The sequence below is a fragment of the Ambystoma mexicanum genome, chromosome 5q (assembly GCF_040938575.1).
Source record: "Ambystoma mexicanum isolate Mex_15411 chromosome 5q, UKY_AmexF1_1, whole genome shotgun sequence".
Taxonomy (NCBI): domain Eukaryota; kingdom Metazoa; phylum Chordata; class Amphibia; order Caudata; family Ambystomatidae; genus Ambystoma; species Ambystoma mexicanum.
The window spans coordinates 1,034,350,788-1,034,372,751 of NC_090933.1; the positions used below are offsets into that span (position 1 = coordinate 1,034,350,788).

A 21,964-nucleotide genomic window follows, 5' to 3' on the forward strand; every position below is an offset into this window, starting at 1 on the left:
GTCCTCAATAAGGTGAAAGAAAACGTATGCCAACCTGCAGTCTTCTGGTGACGGGGACATCTGTGATCCTGAGGTTCAGGATCATATGTTTTCTTCAATGTAGGCAATGTCTGCACTGTCCGGTCGCGTGGAGTGCAACTAGAAATACTATGTTCTTTAGGAGACGACTTAGGTTCTCTGTTTGCTGGATCTCGAAAATAGTTGGACAGTCTTCGATTATGCGAAAGAACAGTGTGTTGATAAGTTAATCTATTTCCGCCTTTGTTGGGAACATTTGATTTATTCTCACTGTACTCAGGGAGTAGGATAAATTGCTTGGCAATGACAGTAAGCAGTTGTCTTATTGTCTTTTCGTTTTCAGGATCTTGGAGAAAGTCTGACACTGGTGAGTCTCCCTACCAGTGACGGGTATGATCGTTGGTGTTGAGGCACACAAGGATAAGACGAGAGCGAGCCACAGCTGCCTCAGCGGTCGAGCCGGGCCTGCAGGAGCTCCGGCGAGGCAGCGGATGACTAGCGGCGCGTTGGTCCGCCCCCCGAGGCACTCCCCTCCTCCGGCCGTGGTCGGCGGTCCTCACGACGGCAGTCAGTAGACCCCCCCCAACGGCGTCCCAGGGCAGCAGCGTGGTCCCCACCCGCTGCGGCAGCATGCCAGGAGGCCCTCAGCAGATTTCAGCTCTCAGCCCGGCAGCGGCGCTCTTCAACTCCACAGAGCCCCGCTCCTCGAGGCGGCAAAGGGCAGGACCAATGGCTGCACAGGGTAGGTTGGCGCAGTCGGCCGTATCTCGGAAGCGGTCAAGACCCAGGCCACAGCTCTCCCACGGCGAGCGCTCCATGGCCAGAGGATGTGATTGGAGTGGTTATCTGGGTAGTAGATGTTCGGATTCCGCCGTTGTCCGTCAATACAAAACTGTGGGTCTCAGAGCTTCGTGGCTAAGCGGCCATCTTGTCGGCTGCTCAACAGCGCCCCCCCCCCCCCCAGAGTGAGTTTTCTCACGTGTTTTTACCTTATTTGGATTACGTGTTTCCTTTGTTTTTGGAGTTTGATGTAAGGCAGTTTGTATGCAGTGCGCTCTAGGAACACTACAAACAACTCTGACCACAGGTATAGGCAAACCAACCTTTGGTAGAAGCTTATACTACGGTTTTGGTAGCGTGTTGAGCAGCCAGGCTTATCTCAAGAGGGGAAATGTGAGCTGTAGTGGAGTAACAAAGATTCACAGTTACAGGTATTCAAATAAACTCTTACACTCAAGGTTTCTTGCATAACCAATTATTCATTTATCAGTCAGTTATAAAAGACTTCTTTATAAGGGAGCAATAGAATAGTAACATGCAAATACACTTCAATACTGTACACAGTTTCTAAATCAGTAAACACCCTTTTGGGATGGCCCACAGACACAACCTACACCCACAGGTGACTTCAATAACAAGGGTGCTGGGGACATTCATATCTTACTTTTGGCATTTAGAATACTGTTATAAGTTGGTAAAAGGAAAAGATTATTAGAACACATGAGACCACAAATATTCCTAAGCAGTGCAGATACTTCACAAGAAGTCATTCAATTCAATAGGCGAAGCCAAAGTGAATGGGCAAAAGTCTTGGATAGGATAAAGCATTTCTAGTAAATAAATGGAAAAGTCTTTGCACAAGTTCTTAAGAGTCTTTGACGAAAAGAATCAAATGTAGGGCCACAAGCTGATTAGACTTGTCAGTTGTGGAAGTTACAAGCACTTCTACAGTAAGAGGCAAGTTCTCAGACTTGTTTTACAGTACCTTGGTAAAGAAGATAAGATGCAGCTGATGACTTCTGTTCTTGTACAGCTCTGCAACTCTCACTGTTCCTGGGCCTCAGTCGTGGGGACAAGAGGGAGGACGTTGGGGGCAATGCACTGCGACTGCCAAAACCTGCAAACTTCACTTTCAGTGGCTGTTTCGCATTTCAGCTACAGCAAATCGCAACACCACGGTTCCTGGCTGTCAAGGCAGACTGTGCTTGCTTCTGGGGTGCCGCACTCTGCTGAGGGGGCTCAGGCTTGGTCAGTCCTGCTTCGTGAGAGTCTGGAGAATCTTCCAAAAGCTTTAGGCCAGTTTAAAAGCAACACACAATCTGGTGTTTCTCTCCGTGGCTATACGGTTTCCTCCAGCAACTCGGGAAATTCAACCAGCTCCGAAATGGATGTCAGATGGCTTACTTGGGAGATGATTGGTCCCACCAACTCAAAGGGAGAAGTAGTCCTTTCAGGGGCTTCTCAGTCGACGCAAACTTGGCGTTTCGGCACTGCAGCAGGGCTTCACCGGGCCAACCAACGGTTCAGGAGTTGAAGCAGGTGTCCTCTTCAAGCACTTCTTCGGTTCCTTCGTCCAGTGGTCGACTGTCTCCAAACCAAACGACACGCCTTTTAATTCAGTTTTCTCCCATTTATTCCAGCCTAGCTGTCAGTCACCCAGCAGGGTGGCTGTCCTTGCCGGAGAGTCGGCCAGCCAATCGCCACAGGCATTTGGGTCTCCTAGGAAACTAAGCAGGAGTTTTGGGCACCTCCCTCACTTCCTGCCTACCCAAGACACTCTGGAGCCAGAGGCGGGTTTCACTCCTGAAATCCACTAAAGGCGAAATGTACAAAGACCAAACCTGGTTTGGCGCGCAGAGAATCTCTAGAACAGTGGTCTTCAAACTTTTTTGGCCAGGGCCCCCCTGAGCAAAATTTGGGCAGGTCGGGACCCCCCAGAAATGCCAAATGGACAGTATATATTGCGCGCCGTCACCTGCTCCCATCAAAGTCGCTGGGCTCCCTCATCCCACTCCTACCCAGTCGCTGGTCTCTCCCCACCCCATCACACACCCAGGGCTCTCCCCACTCTGCTCCCATCACTATCCCATGGTTCCCGCCCATTGTGCTCCCACCATAGTCCCTCGGTTCCCCCATCCCGTTCCCAACACAGTCTGAGGGCCAGTGGCGGCTGGTGAATCTTTTTTAAGTGGAGGGGCATTAAGGGGAGGTTCGGGGGGGGTTTCCCCCTGTGAATTTTTTTTTAAATAATAGGTTAAAATGTTGCATTGTAGAGCATACTTTTAACAAAAAATGGGTAAATAGCCAAACAGTTTGCAATTGTTGCTGGGAGTCCAGGGGGCAGGCATTGATATTTTATTTCTATCGCGCTCGTACACAAGTGTTTCAGAGCGTGACAAGGCAAGGGAGGGGAACAGAGGAGAATAAAACAGCGATCTTACTAGGCCCAGTGACATTGAGAACGCGCAAGTGTGAGGGGAAAAGTGCATGGAAGGGGGGAGAAGTGGAAAGTGCGAAGCAGAGGAGAAACAGATAAATAACAATAAATAAATAATAAAGGCAACAAACAGTGGTAGTGCAGCCAGCAATTTGCAAGTGCTACGTTTAAGGCAGCAGACAGGGTAGGTCTGATAAGTGCAGGAAGAAAGATGGTTCTCCTCAAGTTTTAGAGTGGCAGGGCGCTGTTCCAGAGGGAGGCCCCAGCCGAAGACGGAGATCTACCCCCAGCTCGTTTCTTTGATAAACGACTGACCCTGAGGGAGTTGGAGGTAGATGAGTGAAGAGCTCGAGAGGGGAGGTATTTGCGGAGGAATAGCTGAAGGTATTTTGGACCCAGGCCCCAGAAAGCCTTGTGGACAAGGCAGAGGGTTTTGAATGATAGATGTCCGGTAAAAAGATACCATCCCTGTCCCCTGGGCCCCACTGGTCCTAACACAATGAACATGATTATGTGTATATGCAAGGCGCTGCACATTCATACAGCAATCACTCTATCATTCACATGAGCATCCATCACCATACACTCACTCATAACGCATCCATACACATGTTTAAATAAAAACAATGAACATAAACGTACCTTCTGCATTGGCCTGTGTGTGGGTGCTGAAACGGCCTGCTCCAGCTGCTCTGTCCATATGTGCGAGGAGGCGCAGGAGCTCCCCCTCGGACATACAGACATGCAGTGCCCCAGCCAGCATTTCCAATGAGCTATGCAATGCTGGCGAAAAGAAAACGCCCCAGCACTTGCATGGCTCAGTGAGCATGTGCGGCTGGGGAACTAAACTGAACTGTCAAAGGGAAACAGTGTTTCCCTTTGACAGTTCAGCCAGCCCAGGAGCACTCCATTAGCTGGATAAAGCAGCTGAGGGAGTGCTCACTGTTTCACTGGGCTGGCTCCTTAGCTCCTCCATAATGGGTGAGGGGCCACTGGGTGGGCGCCTCTTGCCATTATGGATGAGCCGCCAGGCTCGGACAGGCCTATAGGGCAATGCCTGTACCAAAAATGTAAAATGCTAGTTTGGGCCAATCAAAATGGGCCACCATTTTGGCCAATGTGGACCATTTTGATGAGTTACTTAACTATGCAGTTAGTAATGTTGACCATTGTTGCTGAATATATCACAATTTACTTACATTTTAACACAAAGCACCCCTTTGGGTACTATTGAAACAGTGGGCTTCATAACTACTCTGGCGGTAGCTGTGCCGGTAAAACCGGCACGGCTGCCACTGGAGTTGCATCCGGGTCTGGCACCCGCGAATGGGCAATTACTAGGTCATGCCAAGTTAGGCGGACATGATAATTGCCCTTTCGAAGGTGCCGGTAGATCCCCATTCCCATTTGAGCCCCATATGGCTCAAATGGGAATGGGGAGCTCGGATGCACCGGCACCGTTAATAACGGTGCCGGTGCATCCGACGAGCTGAGGTCAGACCTGGCGGGGGCTGTCAAGCACCCACGAGCACAACTCTTACTATGGCGGAACGGTAGCAACGGTGCCGGTAGCTTACCAGCACCATTGTTACTGGTCCGCCATAGTAGTAATGAGGCCCAGTCTGTGACTAAAGGAATGAATATCCATTTACAACTGTGGGCCACTTTTTCATTGTTGCCTGAGACAGTTTCATGCTTCAGCCCGCCCATGTGGGCCACCCCTGCCCATTTCTTCCAATCTTAAAAAAAAAAAAAATCTTTTTTCATGCTGAGCTCTCAGGGCCCCCCTGGGATGCACCCGCGGACCCCTAGGGGATCGCGACCCACAGTTTGAATACCACTGCTCTAGAAGGACCTTTCCACAAAGACATGGCAAAAAAAAAAAAAAAAAAAGACGCCCGGGGACCATTTTGTCAAAGAATGCTAGGCGCCAATTTTTTAAAAAGATGGCTCCTGCGGTTAGCGTTACCGGAGCTGCGAACAGCCGTGGTAAATGCAAACCATGGTAGTTTGAAATGAAACCACTGCCACCAGCTTCTGTGAGGAAAGGGTAACAAAAATGTTACATGAGCATTTAGACACGATACTAAGTGACCCCTCCAGCACTATTGTAAAATAGGATGTGCTGGGTCTAGCAAGTACAAGCAAGTACAGTGCTAAGTAAAGTCAATTTCACTTTACTGCTCTGGGAAACAGTTTATCCCAGAGAAGGTATTTAAACCTTTGAAAATCTAAGACTCCCTGTGTCACTGCACTAAAGGTTCTGTGGGACAATTGTAAAAGATGATGCCTATGGAGTTTGTCAGACTCCATAACCAAAAGAAACCGGTAAAATTCATACAAAAATGTGTGGGAAAAAGGGTCACACTCTCTCCAGGGTAAAAACACCAAGTCCTCAAAATCCAGCAAAGTTGCTGGGGGTCTCTAAGGTGGAGGTAATTGGCACATTTTTGAGAATTCTCCCCAACACAACCCTACGAAGAAACTGAACGAAGCTTGCTGCATCCTCCTGGACCATTTAACTGCCTGGTGGAGCCCTGCTGCGTTGAAACTCCTTTTACTGATCGACAAGGGATGCTCCAGGAAGGGACAACTTCTTCCCTTGTGTTAGTTGCACCAACCAACCCAGAGACAAACTTTGCTGGAAGACCTTCCCCCAATCTGGCTGTACTTTGCTGCTGGAGTAACCAAGTGCCAGGGGTTGAGAAATCTGTAGTCTAGTGCAACACCTATAGGCAGGGCAACAGCTCCAGGAGTCTCCCCAGGACCCTCCAGAAGGAGGACGACCAGAGCTCAAGTCAACTCACCAGAGTGCAGGACTCGGAGGAGTGAAAGAAGCCCAACCGGTGTTCAAGATCCACAATGTTGCTATTTACCGAAAGTGCTGCTGATACAAAGAGCCTGTAGCTGCCGCTGACCATCGAATTGCTGCCGCAGGAGTCCCCAAACGTCCACCCTCTTGTCCCCACGACTGAGGCCCAAGAACACATGATTTGCATCACTGTAGCCAGACAGGAGCCAGCTGGACCCCCTTCTTCCAACCAAAGGTACTGTTCTGACTTGGGGTACTTACCTCAGTGTCTGTAGCTTGCACTTCTCAGTCAAGACTTGCAGTAGCCGCTTTTCTAGTGTTGACTGCAGCTCTGACTTTCACAAGTGTAAGCTTGTGACACTACAGTGATTTTTCTACATCAAACTAACTTTGTGCAAGACATTTCCTATCCAAGAAGTGCCTCAGCTCCATAGACTTTGCTCCAATTGACTTTGGTTGTCCTGGCTCCCTGCAGACTCTTTTCCACTTCACTGATTCTTACTGTTCCCTCATAGGGGACACATTGGTGTTAAATGTTGCTGGGAAAGGTTTATCTAGACTTCATTGGAAGATTTTAAGTGCTCACATGCTTTGAGAACCTGTTTAACCCTTTTCCTTCCTTTAAACCTTTCCACCAACCTTAGAATTTACAAAGTGTACCAGTGGTATATAAATGCAATTACTGTCCAAGTTAGTGAAGTCACCTCAGGGTGTAGGAAGTGTGTAAGATGCATCTCTAAAGAGTATCTGCTACTAGCTTTATATTGATTCTGTGAAAGTATTTAAAGTATATTTGACTTTTGCATCCATTGCCCTTTTTAAAGCAGGCTTATTTAAAAATGACAATTATTTTAACTAGAAACCTTGAGTGTTAAATGTTTTTAGGATACTTTTATTGGTGGATTTCATTGCTACAGCTCACATTTACCGCTCTTAAGATAAGTCTGGCTGCTCAGTCACACTACCAACTTGTGTAGTACAGACCTACACCAATAGATGGGTTACCCAATACCAAGAGGACAGGTGTTGTGTAGTCTCCCACAGGGTTACTTCATCAATTCTTGCCTAACAGTCGCAGCAGCAGTGCACAGGTGGTGTGCTGCTTTAGTAAAATGTAGATGCCAGAAAGTTGGCGGAAAGCATGACTTCAAATAGACTTAGAAAAGGTGGTCCAAAAGGCTCCATACACCAGAGTAAAAAGTAGGTGGGGGGGAGGGGGGTGTGAGGGATTGGGGGGTAGGGGGTTGAAAAGGTTCCGACTGACTGTCAAAAGATTTCACACAAGAAAGGAAATGTACCCTAACTACTGCCTATTTCACGAAAGGCCTGTCACGATTGCCAAATGCCATTTCCCTCATATTGGCAGAAAAGGGTGGGAAGAGAATGGCGATGTCATGGACAGCAGCAACAGAGTGGTGGGGGCAGTTAGGATTTTATAAGCAATGAGAGCGCAGGGTGGCAGGCCCGCAGAATAGTGAGTGGGGTCGACCAGGAGAGGGAGGGCTGAAGGTATGTCCACTGCACATGACAAGGATGTGTGCGCGCGCTGGGGGAGGGCGATGTCAGGCAGAACCGCTGGGACAAGAGAAGGGTCATTGCAGGCGAACGAACAAAAATCACAGCTCTGTAAAAACAGGACCCAGGCAAATGAGTCTCGGCAAAAGAAGCTTGCTTGGGAATTTTCATGTAAAGTTTGGCGCTGAAAATGGCAACAATACAATCCATTCACGGAAACGTACATTATGAAATAACCTATAATCGAAAGCTACCAATATATTATATATGGAACGTAACAAGAAAACAAACCAATGACATCACCGGGCTGCTGTGGCTGTTGCTGTGGTGGCTGCTGTTCTTCTCTTGGAACTTCTGGATTTTCAAACTCTTTTAGAAACTCATCAAGATTGTCTGCTTCACCTCCTTTTCGTCTCTTCCTGAGCTCATCCGGCACCACTGGTGTCAGACAACGGGTGAAGAGCTATAAAAGATTTTTCCACGGATTTGATAGTCATTACATATTGAAATGCAAATAAATCATGCAATTACAAATGTAAACCCATTGATATAGTATAAAACAAAGATCACATCACCCCACCCCTAGATTACCAAAATAGGCACACAGAATATTTACCAGGGGAAACTTCTAACCAATATTTCGAGCTACGAGGTAATTACAGAACGGAGAGGTGCAATAATGCATCATATCAAAATACATCTGCATTTAAATCACTTCCCTGGCAGCACAGGTACAATTCACAATTTTGCAAAGTGATGAATACACTATACTGTTATTTTACCTTCAGCAATCTACAGTTCCACAAGGGTTGAGCAGGCAGGGAGAATAATTTTTCTACCCCACCAGTTTCTTTCCACATCATTAACTTCTTTGTAGGGGGTGCCAGGTCCAGCGTGGTAACAATATCAGAGTAATCACTTAGCTGGGCACGGATGGTTTTGCTGTCCAGCTCCTTCACACTGTCCACAATGAGTTTCCTTTTTCGCTTGGCTTTAGTTTCCTTAACTGAAGCAAGATTTAACATTAGTATGTGCAAACAGGCTATCCGAAAGCATTACTGAAATAATCCATGGTGGTCAACTCAAAACAAGTACATTCATGAATACAGAAGGCAAACTGGGTCAGTAAAACCCCTGTATGAGGTTTCTGACCTACTCTACAGTGCATAATTGTACAGTTTAATCTCAGACGTAGATTGGATGTTTGGAGGCAGGTTCGGTGAAGATCATATAAAGTTTGCAAATATATTGCCCACTTGCAATCTGAAGGGTAGATTTTAAAGAAATGCTAGGGGAGTTTTGCTAAAGTCCACTTGAGGTAAGACCTCAAAATGATCCCTTGGCATACAATTAGTATAGGTCTGTACTACCCAAAGGATCTTGGTAGAATGGTAGAGCATCCAGGCTCATCATAGGAGTAAGATGCGAGTTGTAGTTGAACAGAGGATAGCACAGGGTTAACGCGCTGGTCTTGGAAGCGGGGCAATGCAGAGCAACAGTGGTTCAAATCCCAGATCTGCGCTTGGAAAATGAACTCAAGTATGGTATTAGGCACGTTATGAAAAACCAAATAAAGGTAAGTACACGGATGCCAGTAATTTCAATAGTCCAAAAGAAACAAAGTTATAATAAAAATAAACCATTATTTACACAAGGAAGGTAGATAAGGAACAAGTTACTTACCTGTAACTGTTCTCCAGTATGGGTCTGGCATGGATTCACATTCTCATTAATATTCTGAGTCAGGCTGGGAATCCTCAGTAAAAGTTTATAAACAAAAGTGAAACTGTTCTATCTACTATAAACCAATCGCTGAGCTGTGGGTCACACTGCCCCAGCCAATGACTGCCCTCTCCCCAAGCCCCTCCTCTGACAGCCATCTTCAGATTTTCATGTAAAGTGGCTGTATGACCAAGAAGAGCCGCAGATGGGGGGGTTTGGGGGATCTCACATGTGAATCCATGCCAGACCCATGCTGGAGAAAAACATTTACAGGTAAGTAACTTGTTCCTTCTCCAGCATGGGGTCTGGCATGGATTCACATGCTCATGAATAAAGAATACATAGCAGTACATACACAACCACGGGAGGCGGCAGGGCTCACCAGAAGCAATTACTCTTACCTCCTCACCAGGCTCACCTTCAAGCAAACAGGTTGCGTAGCACTGTTTGGCCGACTCTGGACTCCTCCCTGGAACCCCCGTCGACACAGTTGAATTTCGTGAAGGTGTGCGTAGACCTATACATCCCAGCCCTGCATATGTCAGCAGGGGTACACCAGACAGGAACGCCGCTGTTGCTCTGGTAGAATGGGCTCTCGGACGGACAGGCAGCAGTCGGTTCGCCAACCAATGACAGTGTGATGCAGCAGGAGAGCCACCTGGAGATGGAAGCCTTGGACAAGGCCTTCCTATGGTTCACAGGACCAAAGTGCACAAAAAGCTGTGAAGTCGCCAGGAAACTCTCGGCAGCCACAAAACTTCTGCGCTCAAGCCACATCCAGTGAGTGCAAAGAGCTTTCAGCCGGCGACAAAGACGTCAGATAAAACACAGGCAACACCATGGGCTCGTTGAGATGACATTCCAACAGAACCTTGGGCATGGAGGGGTGTGTGTCCACAGCACTACCCTTGTCTCGTAGAAGCTAGAGTGGATCTCCCCTACGCTCCTGACAGTTAATGGCCACGAGGAATGCTGCCTTCCAAGACATGAACCTAATTGGAGCCTGCTGCAGCGGCACGAATGCCCTCCCCGCATGAGCCTAGTCCGCACCACGCCGAGTTTCCACACAAGGGCAGGAGCCTTCACTGGCGGGAACAAACCCTTTGATTAACTCATTCACTAGATGGTGTGACCAAAGAAGACTGTCCTGGAGACATGGTGTAGCGGGAGATAGCCACCAGATGTACTTTGATGGAGGCGTGAGCCAGCCCAGACTACGGAACGACTTGGGGGCTGTGACCCCCAGAGGGTTAATCTTCTGCGACCGGAACAAAGTCTCGAAATGCTTCCATTTGAGTCCATAACACTTCAGAGTCTACTCCCTGGCCTTGGTGGGGACCTCCCTGCAGTCCGCAGGCAGCTCGTAACCACCCAACTATAATGCTGCAGGAGCCAGGCCTTCAGGTTCAGCAATCCTGGGTCGTGGATTAGATGCGCCTGCTTCTCTGGCGAAAAGATCTGCAACAACTGGTAGCTTGACGGGACGCTGACCCTATTTGCCTTGGCCACGCTGGCATGACTAGGATCATCCTGCACCGTCCGAGTTGACCGATTACTCCTGGACCTGCTGGAGAGCCTCCGGCACTTAGTGTTCGTCGCAAACAGATATGGGGGCTGCCCCACCTAAGTAAAATTGTCCACTTGATCATGCCGAAGCTCACTTGTGGAAAGAGCGCAGCTCTCTGCCAAGGGCATCAGTGACAGTGTGACTCCCGCCAGATAAAAAGGAATGAGGAACATCCCCCTGGGCGACAGCCAAGTGCCCCAACTCATGCGCCTCTCTGGAGAGGGCCTGGGATCTGGTGCCCCCCCCCCCCGATGTAAAACATTGGTTTGGTATAGTCCGTGAAGATCCCCGCCACTTTGCCCCTAAGGGACGGAAAAAAAGACTTGAGGGTCCAAAACACAGCCTGTAGTTCTAGGACGTTTATGTGAAGCGTCAATTGTGACAGTTTCCTGGTACCGGGGACTCCGTGCCTCTGGCAATGTTGGAGTGCACGCCGCCGCCGCTGCTGCTGCCACCGCCGCCACCACTTTATCGCTTGACAGAACCCATCATCACATGCGGTCCTGTCCTTGAAAGTTCAGGACACCTGGTTCCAACAGGCTTCCAGGAATTCCTGAAGCGGTCACATTTGCAACCTGCAAAGTCGGATACACGACATCATGCCGAGCAGCGACTTCATGTTCCTTACCGTGGGGATCTTCAGTGCCAACAGCTGTCCCATCTTGCCCCAAATGGCTGCTATCCTCTCCTCTGACAGAGGCGCTAGGCAGGACACTTAAGCCTGGACCCCAGGAACAGCACATGCTGCGAGTTGAGCAGGATTTTGCATAGTTCACAGAGAATGTCACTGTGATGGACGGTAATGTCCTTCAACTTGGCCCAAATGAGCCAGTCATTGAGATATGGGTACACATGAATCCCTTGTAGGCACAGGTGGGCTGCCACCAGAGCCAGGCACTTCGTAAAGACTCTGGGCGCCGACTTCAGTCCGAAGGGGAGAGCCTTAAACTGGTAGTGCTTCCCTTGTACAACAAAGCACAGGAACTTGCAATGTTTTACGTGAATGAGGATGTGGAAGTACGCGGTGTCCAGAACCAACGACGATAGTCTCCCTCCTCCAGTTACGATAGGATAGGTTATTTATAACTCGCTTAATACCCAGAGGTTTCTTAGTGTAGACCCAGGGATCGAACCTGTGTTGCTTCGCGTCATCTTGCTTCCAAGGAGATCTTGCTTCCAAGGAGAGCGAGTTGCCCCCGAGCTATCCTACAGAGCACGTGCTGCAACATGATTATCCTGAATTTCTGTCGAGAATTGGCCTCCAGTCTTCTTTCTTACTAGAAAGTATCTTTACTAAACTCCAGAGCCCCAGAGTTGCTGCGGAACTAGCTCTATCGCCCCCTTTCTTAACATGGCTCGCACCTCCAGCAGCAGCTGATGGATGTGTTGTTCCTGCCGGGCCACCTGTGGTATTCGCAGACACGTTAGTTGAAACTCCAAAGTGTGTCCGTGGGCGAGAGCGCCAGCAACCATCGACGGTCGAAAATATTTCCCACACACTGACCAAGCTCGCCAGCCGGCCTCCCACCGGTATCCAGGCCCAACGTCCCGGCCGGTTTAGACCTACTTGGAGGCCAGCGCTCCGCCCTGGGAGCTTTTGTTAGGGAGAATTCTCATAAATGTGCCTCCCACTTTTGATGTGCGTTTTACTCTTGTGTTCTTTAATTATGGAGTTTTAGATAACTCCATAGGCATCATCTTTTCATTTATGTCATATTTGTGCAGATATTTTGAGTTCACCAGAAGAGTCAATTCAATAGGCTAGGCCAAAGTCAAAGGGCTAAAGTCTTGGATCGAATAAAGCAGCTCTGGTAAGTAAACGGAAAAGTCTCTACACAAGTTCTTGGAAGAAGTTTGTAAAAGGGAATCATATGTTGGGTCACACGCTGATTAGGCCTGTGAGTTGCAAAAGTTTCAAGCACTTTCGCAGTGAGAGTTAAGTTCTCTCAATCTTGTTTTACTGTACCTTACAATGAAGAAAAAGATGCAGCTGATGACTTCTGTTCCTGGCAGTACCTGCAGATCTCACTGTTCCTGGGCCTTAGTTGTGGGGACAAGAGGGAGGACGTCTGGTGGCTACTGCACTGGTCAAAAAGCTTGCAACTGGCAAACTTCAATTTCAGTGGCTTTTGCGTTTCAGCTACTGCACTGGTAACGACGCTGGTCCTGGCTGTCAAGGTGGACTGTCCTTGCTTCTGAGGTCCTGCACTCAGCTGAGGAGGGTCAGGCTCGGTCGGTCTGCCCGACGTCGTGGGAGTCCAGAGGATCTTCCAAACGCTTTAGGTCAGTTTACAAGTAACTCTCAATCTGGTGTCCCTCTCCCAGGCTATACGGTTTCCTGCAGCACTCTGAGGAAATGCAACCAGCTCCGAGATTGGTTTCCAGGTGGCTCACTTGGGAGTTGATTGGTCCTACCAACTCAAAGGGAGAAGTCGCCCTTGCAGGGCTTCTCCGTCGAGGCGAACGCGACGATTCAAACCTGCAGCAGGACTTCACCGGGCAAACCAACGGTCCAGAAGTTGCAGCAGCCGTCCTCCTCAAGTTGTTCTTCGGTTCCTTTGTCCAGTGGTCGACTGCCTTCCAAGCCAAAAGCCTTGCCTTTTATTCAGTTCTCTCCCCTTCATTCCAGCCTAACTACCACTCACCCAGCAGGGTGGCTGTCCTTGCCAGACAGCCAGCCAATCACTACAGAGTGCATTCGGGCACCTCCCTCACTTCCTGCCCACCTCAGACTCCAGAGGCGGTGTTCAGTCCCGAAGCCTGCCAAAGGCATGGAAACAAAGGGACCAAACCTGGTTTGGCGCGCAGAGACACGCTAGAAGGACCTTTCCAAAAACAAATGGTGAAAAAAAGACTGGGACCCGTTTAAACAAAGGGGCTTAAGGCGCCATCTTGAAAAACATGGGTCCCGCGATTTAACGTTACCGGTGTCCGCGGTCAGGAAAAATCATGGTAGTTCGTTGTAAAACCACTGCCACCAGCCATTTCGAGAGGAAAGGGTAGCATTAGACTGCGATGAGTTTCTAGAATAGGGGTTACTAGGTAGCCCCTCCAGAACTCTATTGTAAGATAGGGTGTGCTGGCTCTAGGAATTCAAAAATCCTAGTAAAGTCAATTTAACTTTACTTTCTCTGAGAAACGGTAGTTTATCCCAGAGAAGGTATTTAAACCTTGGGACAGCCTAAAAAGGCTTCCCTGTGTAACTGCACTGAGGGTGCTGTATGACAAATGAAAAGATGCCTATGGAGTGGTTTAGACTCTATAATCAAAGACAACACAAGAGTAAAACGCACATCAAAATACGAGTGAGTGGGGGAAAAAGGCTTTCACTCTCTCCAGGTAAAAATAATAAATTTCTCAAAATCCAGTAAAGTTGCTGGGGGTCTCTAGGGTGAAGGGAATTAGCACTTTGAGAATTCTCCCTAACCGGTCCGCACGAGTGTCTTTTCTTCCGTTACTTCCATTTCCAGTGATCGACTTGCTTTTCACTCCAGAAGCCTCACCTTTTATACAGTTCCAGCACACTCCTCTGCAATCTAACAGCATTTTACAGAAAGGGGCGTTCGGCTGTCCAATCGGGACAGCCAGATCCCCTGTGAGAGCTGGACATATTCAGGCACTCTGGCAGACAAAGCACAAGCAGGTGGGAACCTCCCCTACTTCCTGCTTGCCCAGACATAGGAGCCTAGGCGGGGATACCTACTGGTTCCCGCCAAAGGCGCCACACACACACACACACACACCTCCCGCCCCCCCCCCCCCAAAATGTTAGAAAAGCAAACCACCACGCTAGTAATGGTGAAAAAAGGGAGGCACCAAGTTGGTACTTGGGTGCCCCTATTGTGCACTACCAATGGTAGTGCACAATAGGGGCACCCAAGTACCAACTTGGTGCCGCTATGGGCAATCTGCGGTACAAAAAACACAATTGTAACATGTCCACTGCCACCAGCCACAACTAGGTGATTGTCTATGTTACTAAAAAGTCACAGGAGCAGAGAGAAGGGGGATATTAGGTATCCCGTTGGCACTCCACTGAAGGTGGTGTGCCAATCTCGCTCCCAAAATTCTATAGTCTGAGATACTCTATATTTAAGAACAGTAGTTACTGGAGGATACAGAACAAATCTTAAAGAAGGACCCCAAGGGTCCCCAGCAACACTGGCCATAAGGAGCTGTGTGCTGCAGTAGTAAAACACAGATGCGTTTAAGCGCTATGAAGCAGACAGACTCCATAGTACGTTTAGATTACAAAGAATAGAGTTCCAAAAGAGCCCACAAGAAAGGAGCGGAAAAAAGGCTCCACTCATTCAGGATTGAAAGAAAAAGGTCCAGAAGTCCAGCAGTGCTGGTGGTCTCGCTAGTAGAGGGGATGAAGCATAACCATGATTAATCTCCCCAACACCCTTATTGTCTCCCCTGTTAATTTCTCTTTCATGAATTTGGGTGAACTACAGTTCCCAATTAGTGAAAAGGGATTTCACCCCCCTTTACATTTTTTATAGTGAGCCAGCACACCCCACCTTATGTGGAGTGCTGGGGGATACAATGTATCCACTTTTGTACTTACCTGGCAACATTGTTTCAATTGTGAGTTTCACATGAATGGCTGGTGGCAGTGGTTTTAGATTTATGACTTAGTCTTTATTACTCACAGGCTGTTAACTCTGCCTCAGAAATGCACAGACGGCACAGCATTTTTCTAAAATGGTGGGATCTTTTTTGCCATTTCTTGTGTGCTTGCTGTTGCTGAGGTGTTACCCTGCCATTCTAGGCGTGAACGACCATGTGGCTGTTTTGTTTTCGGCAGGAATCAGGTGGATTCCCCGCCCCGGCTACAGTGTGTCTGGAAAGGCAGGCAGCGAGGGAGGAGTCCAAAACTATGCAGCCCTTGGTCTTCCACCTTGCCTGAAAGAGAACTTCCAGTGGGGGAGGGGGACTGGCTGTCCGGCTTGGACAGCCAGACCGCCCCATTCCAGAAAATGCGGGGAGAGCATGCAGAGGTTGTGCTGTAGTTGCTGATAAAAACTCTGAACCAGGAAGCTGCTGACAAGTCGACCACTGGAACCAAAACTGAAGGCGAAGGAAATGTGGTTGCGAGAATTTCCTGCAGAGAGCCTGCTGGGTAATCTGAGCCTGCTGTTGCCCTGCCTTCCAATCGACCAGGGGCTCCTGAAACGGACATGGTTGGTGGCAGTGGTTTTACAACGAACTACCATGATTTTTCCTGACCGCGGACACCGGTAACGTTAAATCGCAGGACCCATGTTTTTCAAGATGGCGCCTTATGCCTATAGCCTTCCCCATTGATCCCTGCTGCAAGGTTCCTTGTGAGGTCCTGTTTTCAGTCACCACAACAAGGAATCCACTGACTGGGTATTTGGCTGCAGATCCTGAAGTACTCCTGCTGCAAAATCTTCAATGCAGAGATACTGTGTTGACTTGGTTATGTACCTACATTAGGTCTCTTGGGATTCCTGTGTAGTTTTGGGGTGTTTTCTATGATGGGGAGGCCTCTCCTCCAGTGCACCCAGTCCCATTGATAGAATACTGCTAGGGTGTCTTCTGGGAAGCCCCTGGACTCTCTTCTAACTCTAGAAGTATAATACTCACCCGTTTGCCCAGTCCTCCTAAGGAACTATGACTTTTGGTACTTAAGAACCGATTCTGACACTGTCCGTTGGTCACTAGATCCTAGAGACCACCCCCTTCTGCCACTGAGAACACTCATGCTCCAAGAATAAAGGAAATACTTTAAGGATTCTGCCTTTTGCCTAGAAAAGAATAAGTGTTTAAAAGTTACTTACTTGAAAAAGAGTCCATTGGTAACTAACTCAGAGTGAACATTTACAAAGGTTCTTACCTTGGATGTGAGATGCACTTTTCTCAAAAGTATGGTTAACATCTTTCTTTCCTAAGAAATCGTTTTTCCATTCTAATAGAAAGTAGATGTGAGGGTATATTACTCACCTGTGATTTGGTTCTGCCTCATCCCAAAAGTAATGTGTTGGTTTCCCAGATTATTCCCGTTAGGATAATTGTAGGGGTGTTCCTCACTGGGTCTTGCTTCCCCTGACTTGCTGTTGGCCTTTGCAGAATAAGTCTTCATTAGGTCTTACCTACCTAGATTAACTGAGTCATTCAGTAAAGTGTAACATTGGGTTTTGCTTTCCCTGTGCTGTTTAGACAGACACAAAGAATCTCAAGTTTAATACCTGCCCCAAGTTGCTGATAGCTACTGGAAAACGTTTATGGTCTTACTTACATTGACATGGGTCATCACAAAAGTAGTTCGAGGTTTTTACTGTACCTAGAATTAGTGTTCCACTAGTCACAAAATGTATACTGTTTAGTTGACCGATGTGATTTGTTACCGTGCGTCACTGTACAAGTGGTAGGGTCTACTACCCTTGTATTACTCCATTGTAATCCGAAGGTAACCATTGTTTTTTACCCGAAGAATAGGTGTGACCTATACTGAATGTGTATAACTACTTTTAGGTGGTTCCAAATAAGGTTTATGCTTTGGTCAATGAACCTTCAAGCATAGTGTTGTGTTTTGATAATTGTGATTACATGTGTGATAGTACTTATTTACCCCTAGATTTATCTGGGCCTACTTGTATTTAAATAAATCATTTATTTTTACAATATATAGTGCGTCAGTGTTTCTTTGGACCATATTTGTACAACAATTTCATTGTACTGATTCTATAGCCTTCTCTCCCTACTAAAATAATCTTGGCTGCTCTGTCTACGCTAGCATGAACTCAGGTGGTACAGCCTTGTACTAAGAGTGGAGTCTTGTACTGTCTGTTGAATTGTTTTACTAAGCCCTTAGCTGGACATCAGACTTAATGACTCGGTGAAGAATTCAAACAGCAAGCATGCAGGAGATCCCATTTTCCACCTTTACAGAGATGTAAATGGAAGACTAGTTTGCATTGGAATCTTTACAGTTCATAAATGTAATCCCCTCGCATCTCGATTCAAACTCCAGCTGTCCTCATTCTACTTCCACCCCCCCTTTTGATAGCGTCAACCATGCCATCTCAAAACTGCTCTACGATACCCTGGGTATCTTGGAGCGGGCACTGGACTGGCTGACCTTCCTCGGTGACCGTCCGCCACAGGTTATACTGGGCTCTTTCTCCTCCACTACCTCTTTCTCCACCTGTGGTGTCCACCAGGGCTCCAACCTCTCCCCCTGGCTCTTTAACACTTAACATGCTCCACTGGCACTCATTTCCACCTTCTCCCCCAACTTCCAGTGTTACACAGACAACTCTTCAAACCTCCCTCTTACCCTCTCCTTCCTTCTTCAATAATTCCTGACTGCCTATCTGCCATCCAATCCTGGTGCAGGTCCAATGATCTCTGCCTCAATACCAGCAAGACTGAGATCCTTCCTACTGAGACTCCTGCTCCCTCTTCCCCTCTCTGGCCATGCTCGATGGGCTCTCCCCCCACCTTCATTCGAAGCCAGAAACCTTGGTATCATCTTAGACTCCTCTTTCCTCCCAGCCTCACATTCAGGACCTTGCCAAGAAGGCCCACTTTCAACTACCTCCTGAAAGCAATTCTCTTTCCTCACTTTCCCCCCAAGAAGCTCAATATCTCGAGCTCTGGTTTTCTCTAGGTTATACTACTGCAATAGCCTTTTCCCTAATCTACCCTCTTCTCTGCGACCACTCCAGGCAATCCAGAATAGAGCAGCAAGATGCATCCTTGGCCTCAAGCCCAGGGACAGATCTCCAGCCCTAAACATTCTAAACGGGCTCCCGGTTGCTGCAAGTATCAAATTCAAATCGCTCTGCATCATCCATGCTGCTATCTAGGTCCGGGGACCACACCATCTACAACTTGCTCTTATTAAATACTCTACCTCCAGATCTTTATGTTACACCGGCACAAACTCTGTCAAGCGCTTTGCTAAACAGAGCTGGTGGACAATCTCTTTCCTCAGCAGGCTCCCTCCTATGGAAAAGCCTCCTCCTTCCTCTTAGTCTTTAGCCGGATCTCCTCAAATTCCGGAAGCTCTTCAAGACTTCATTTTCACCTCTTCCCTCCCTTCCTCCTGTGCCAACCCCATAGGTGCCGAGATTGGTGACCATGGCCCATGTGTCATTCTGGGCCCTGGCCTCCCACACCCAATCGCCTTCAGCCTTTGACCGTTCCCAGCACTTACCTTACCACCCACTGGCCTATACCAACGCAGTACTGTACTTTATTGGCAGCTGACCACTGTAGCACTTCCTCCACTTGGAACTGCTCAATTGTGAGCACTTCCTCCAGGCACACCTAGCACTTACAACCCACCCCCCCACTCCCTCTTCCTCCCTCTGCACTTGCACGTTCTGAATGCTCACAAGGCCTAGTAGGGCTTCCTCTAGCCTTCACTGGTTTAATTTATTTCATTGCCATGTTCCGTTTGTTGCCCTGTGGGCGCTTGTAAACAATTTACTTGCTGTATAAGCGCCTTACAAACTCAAAGACAAAAAATAAAAATAATCCAAACAATGGTAGACATTCAATCAAAAGTGAGGCTTACTGAGAAACAGTATCTCTGGTGTCCTTTTGTGCAGAGTTTAAAAAAGAAATCCACTTCAATTACCTGTAATGTCAATGGGCTCCAAAGCAAATGCTTCTTCTTCATTGGGAACCAGAGTTGTCTGATCAGTCATTGTTGGCAATGGTTCAACAGGATCTACAGAATCTGGACTGTCTGGGCCACCCACTGCAAAAACAGAATGTAATCAATAGCTATCAAGGGCAGACACTATTTAAAACACCACTACACAGTATGTTGATACATACCATCGTTATCATCATCCATATCATCCTCATGAGCTGGCTGTTCTGGCATCGGAACTTCTCCTTCTGCAATTGGGGGTGGAGGGTCATCAAAGATCCCGCCACCATCATTACTTAGAAGTTTGTCATCTGAAAAGTGAATTTAATCATTAACTATTCAATAAAGAAATGAGGCAACCGCCAAATAAGTATGCAATGTTTCAAAAAGGTAATCCCGCCTTACAAGGCACAGAAAAAGCAACATTTTCAATAGTAGACAGGACTACTAATACCAATCAAAAGCAGATCTGAAGTTTGATATGTAGAACGAAGCCTTTCCTGTGATCATGCAGTGGACAGCGATGCAGAATTATTACGGTATACACAGCTCAATTATGTACAATATTACAACACCGTAGAGCAACAATTCAAAACATTGAAAGGTATCTGTCGAATTGAAGAGTTTGAATGTGTGCCCTTTATTCTAAGCTACAATTTGAGAGCTGAGAACCCTTACTTACATACACTAATGATTATCGTAATATCCTAGTATAAACTATTTCCAGTGATGCAGTAGTAAGTACCCCACATATAAGAACCCCTTACCTAACAACCCACAAAATGTAACATTTTGTAAAATATCAAAGGGGAAACTATTTTACATCTGTGTGGCTCGTTTTGGCAGCAAACCTGTTTCTGGAAATATCCCCATTACAAATATTTAATCAGTTTCTAAAAAGCATACCAAGTATTCCTCCATCATTTCCTTCACCAAAGTTGTCATCTTTGTACTGGTCTTCAAATTCAAGATGGTTACTCTTCTCGTTGATCTGACTAGTGCTCTGCTCAGGTTCTAACAAGAGGTTGGAGGCACTAGTGCTAACCAACATGTCATCCTCAAAGGCACCATCTTCGCGCATCATTTCCCGATCATCCATGCCAAAATCACCTGGAAATAAATTGCATTTAAGTTTGAAAAGAGCAGCCAATATCCGTAAACCTGCAAAACATTGTCAAAATAATGACAACTAGCTTAGGGTGTCGCACTGAAAGAAGTGAGATTACACATTTTGCAATGTTAGGATTGATAATGCTGCAACAGCTGCAGCACCAAAAAAAAAATAAAATCAACCTGACCACACACACGGCAAACATAAATTAAGTAAAATCACAATATTTGTTGCAATTAGCACAACTGTAGTAAAATTGGCTTGGAAAACTTTCACTCGTCCATTGATCTATTATTTGTAATGCTGAAGGTTCATTTCTCCTGAACATGTTTTTCAGCACTGACAATGGAGTATCAAACAAACCTGCCACATTCATTTTTAATAAAACCTTGCGTCTGATGCTTTGACTGTGCATTAGCCAATGACTTTACAGTACCAGATCTGCAGACTAGCTACAGGTGGGGCGCTTGACCTGAACTGAAAAAAGTCCACATTGGAAAATTAATAATTGCAGGAAAACCTGTAACCACGTGTTAGATTTTCATTTTTGTGCTACATCTCCCTCACCTGCGAGACCCTCCCCCCAGCACCTTTTGCTGGACTTGTGGATTATTTTTCTATGTTCCCGAGTGGGATCTTTTTCCTCACTCGCCCTTTCTTACTCTTTTTGTGTCCTTTTGATGACTCGTTAGGGAGATTGATCAGTTTCATGCTTAATGCCCTCCCCCAGCCCCATTACTTTTGCTGGACTTCTGGACTTTTTTCCTTGGTCTCCTGAATGAGGGGAACTTTTTCCAATCATTCTTACTTGCTCTAACCATGGGAACTTTAATATAAGGTAAAACCTAAAGAACAGTCTTGCATTCTTCAATTTCTCTTAAAGGCACTTTTGCAGCACACAGCACTATGTGCAGTGTTGCTGGGAAACCTTTGGGTTCTCCATTTATATTCTGAAAGGGGGATACTTGCATCCTTCCTACAACTTTAACTTATGAGATCTTAGCAAACACTACCTTATGTGGAGTGCTAAAGGGATACCTAGCATCACCCTTCGCTCTGCTCCTGTGACTTTTTGGTCACAGCGACAACCCTGACGTTATGGCTGGTGGCAGTGGACGTGTACGGCCAGCTTGTGCTATTTTCTACTGCAGACTGGATTCACAGGCTCGGATATGCACAAAAGGGTCAATGTTCTAACTTGGTGGCTCATTTCTTTTTTCACAATTTTTTGGGTGGTTGTCCTTAGTTAGCCCATCTACCATTCTTGGAGGGGGAGGTCTGAAAATGAGTTTTGACTTTGGCAGGAACCCTTTGTCCATGCCTAGGCTTCTGTGTGTCTGAGGGCAGGAAGCAGGAGAGGAGTATTGGTC

At 47.1% G+C, this 21,964-nt stretch overlaps 1 protein-coding gene across 1 annotated transcript in view; it reads right to left on the minus strand.

Annotated features, from left to right (window-relative positions):
• Window positions 1–21,964, minus strand: part of RAD21 (RAD21 cohesin complex component) — a 359,826-nt gene that overhangs the window by 95,878 nt on the left and 241,984 nt on the right. The window contains exons 6-10 of the mRNA XM_069621538.1: window positions 20,390–20,593; window positions 19,669–19,794; window positions 19,466–19,588; window positions 8,345–8,568; window positions 7,854–8,025 (exon numbers count right to left, since the gene is read on the minus strand). Of these exons, the coding sequence (XP_069477639.1) occupies window positions 7,854–8,025; window positions 8,345–8,568; window positions 19,466–19,588; window positions 19,669–19,794; window positions 20,390–20,593 (849 nt within the window). The remainder of the gene's footprint in view (window positions 1–7,853; window positions 8,026–8,344; window positions 8,569–19,465; window positions 19,589–19,668; window positions 19,795–20,389; window positions 20,594–21,964) is intronic.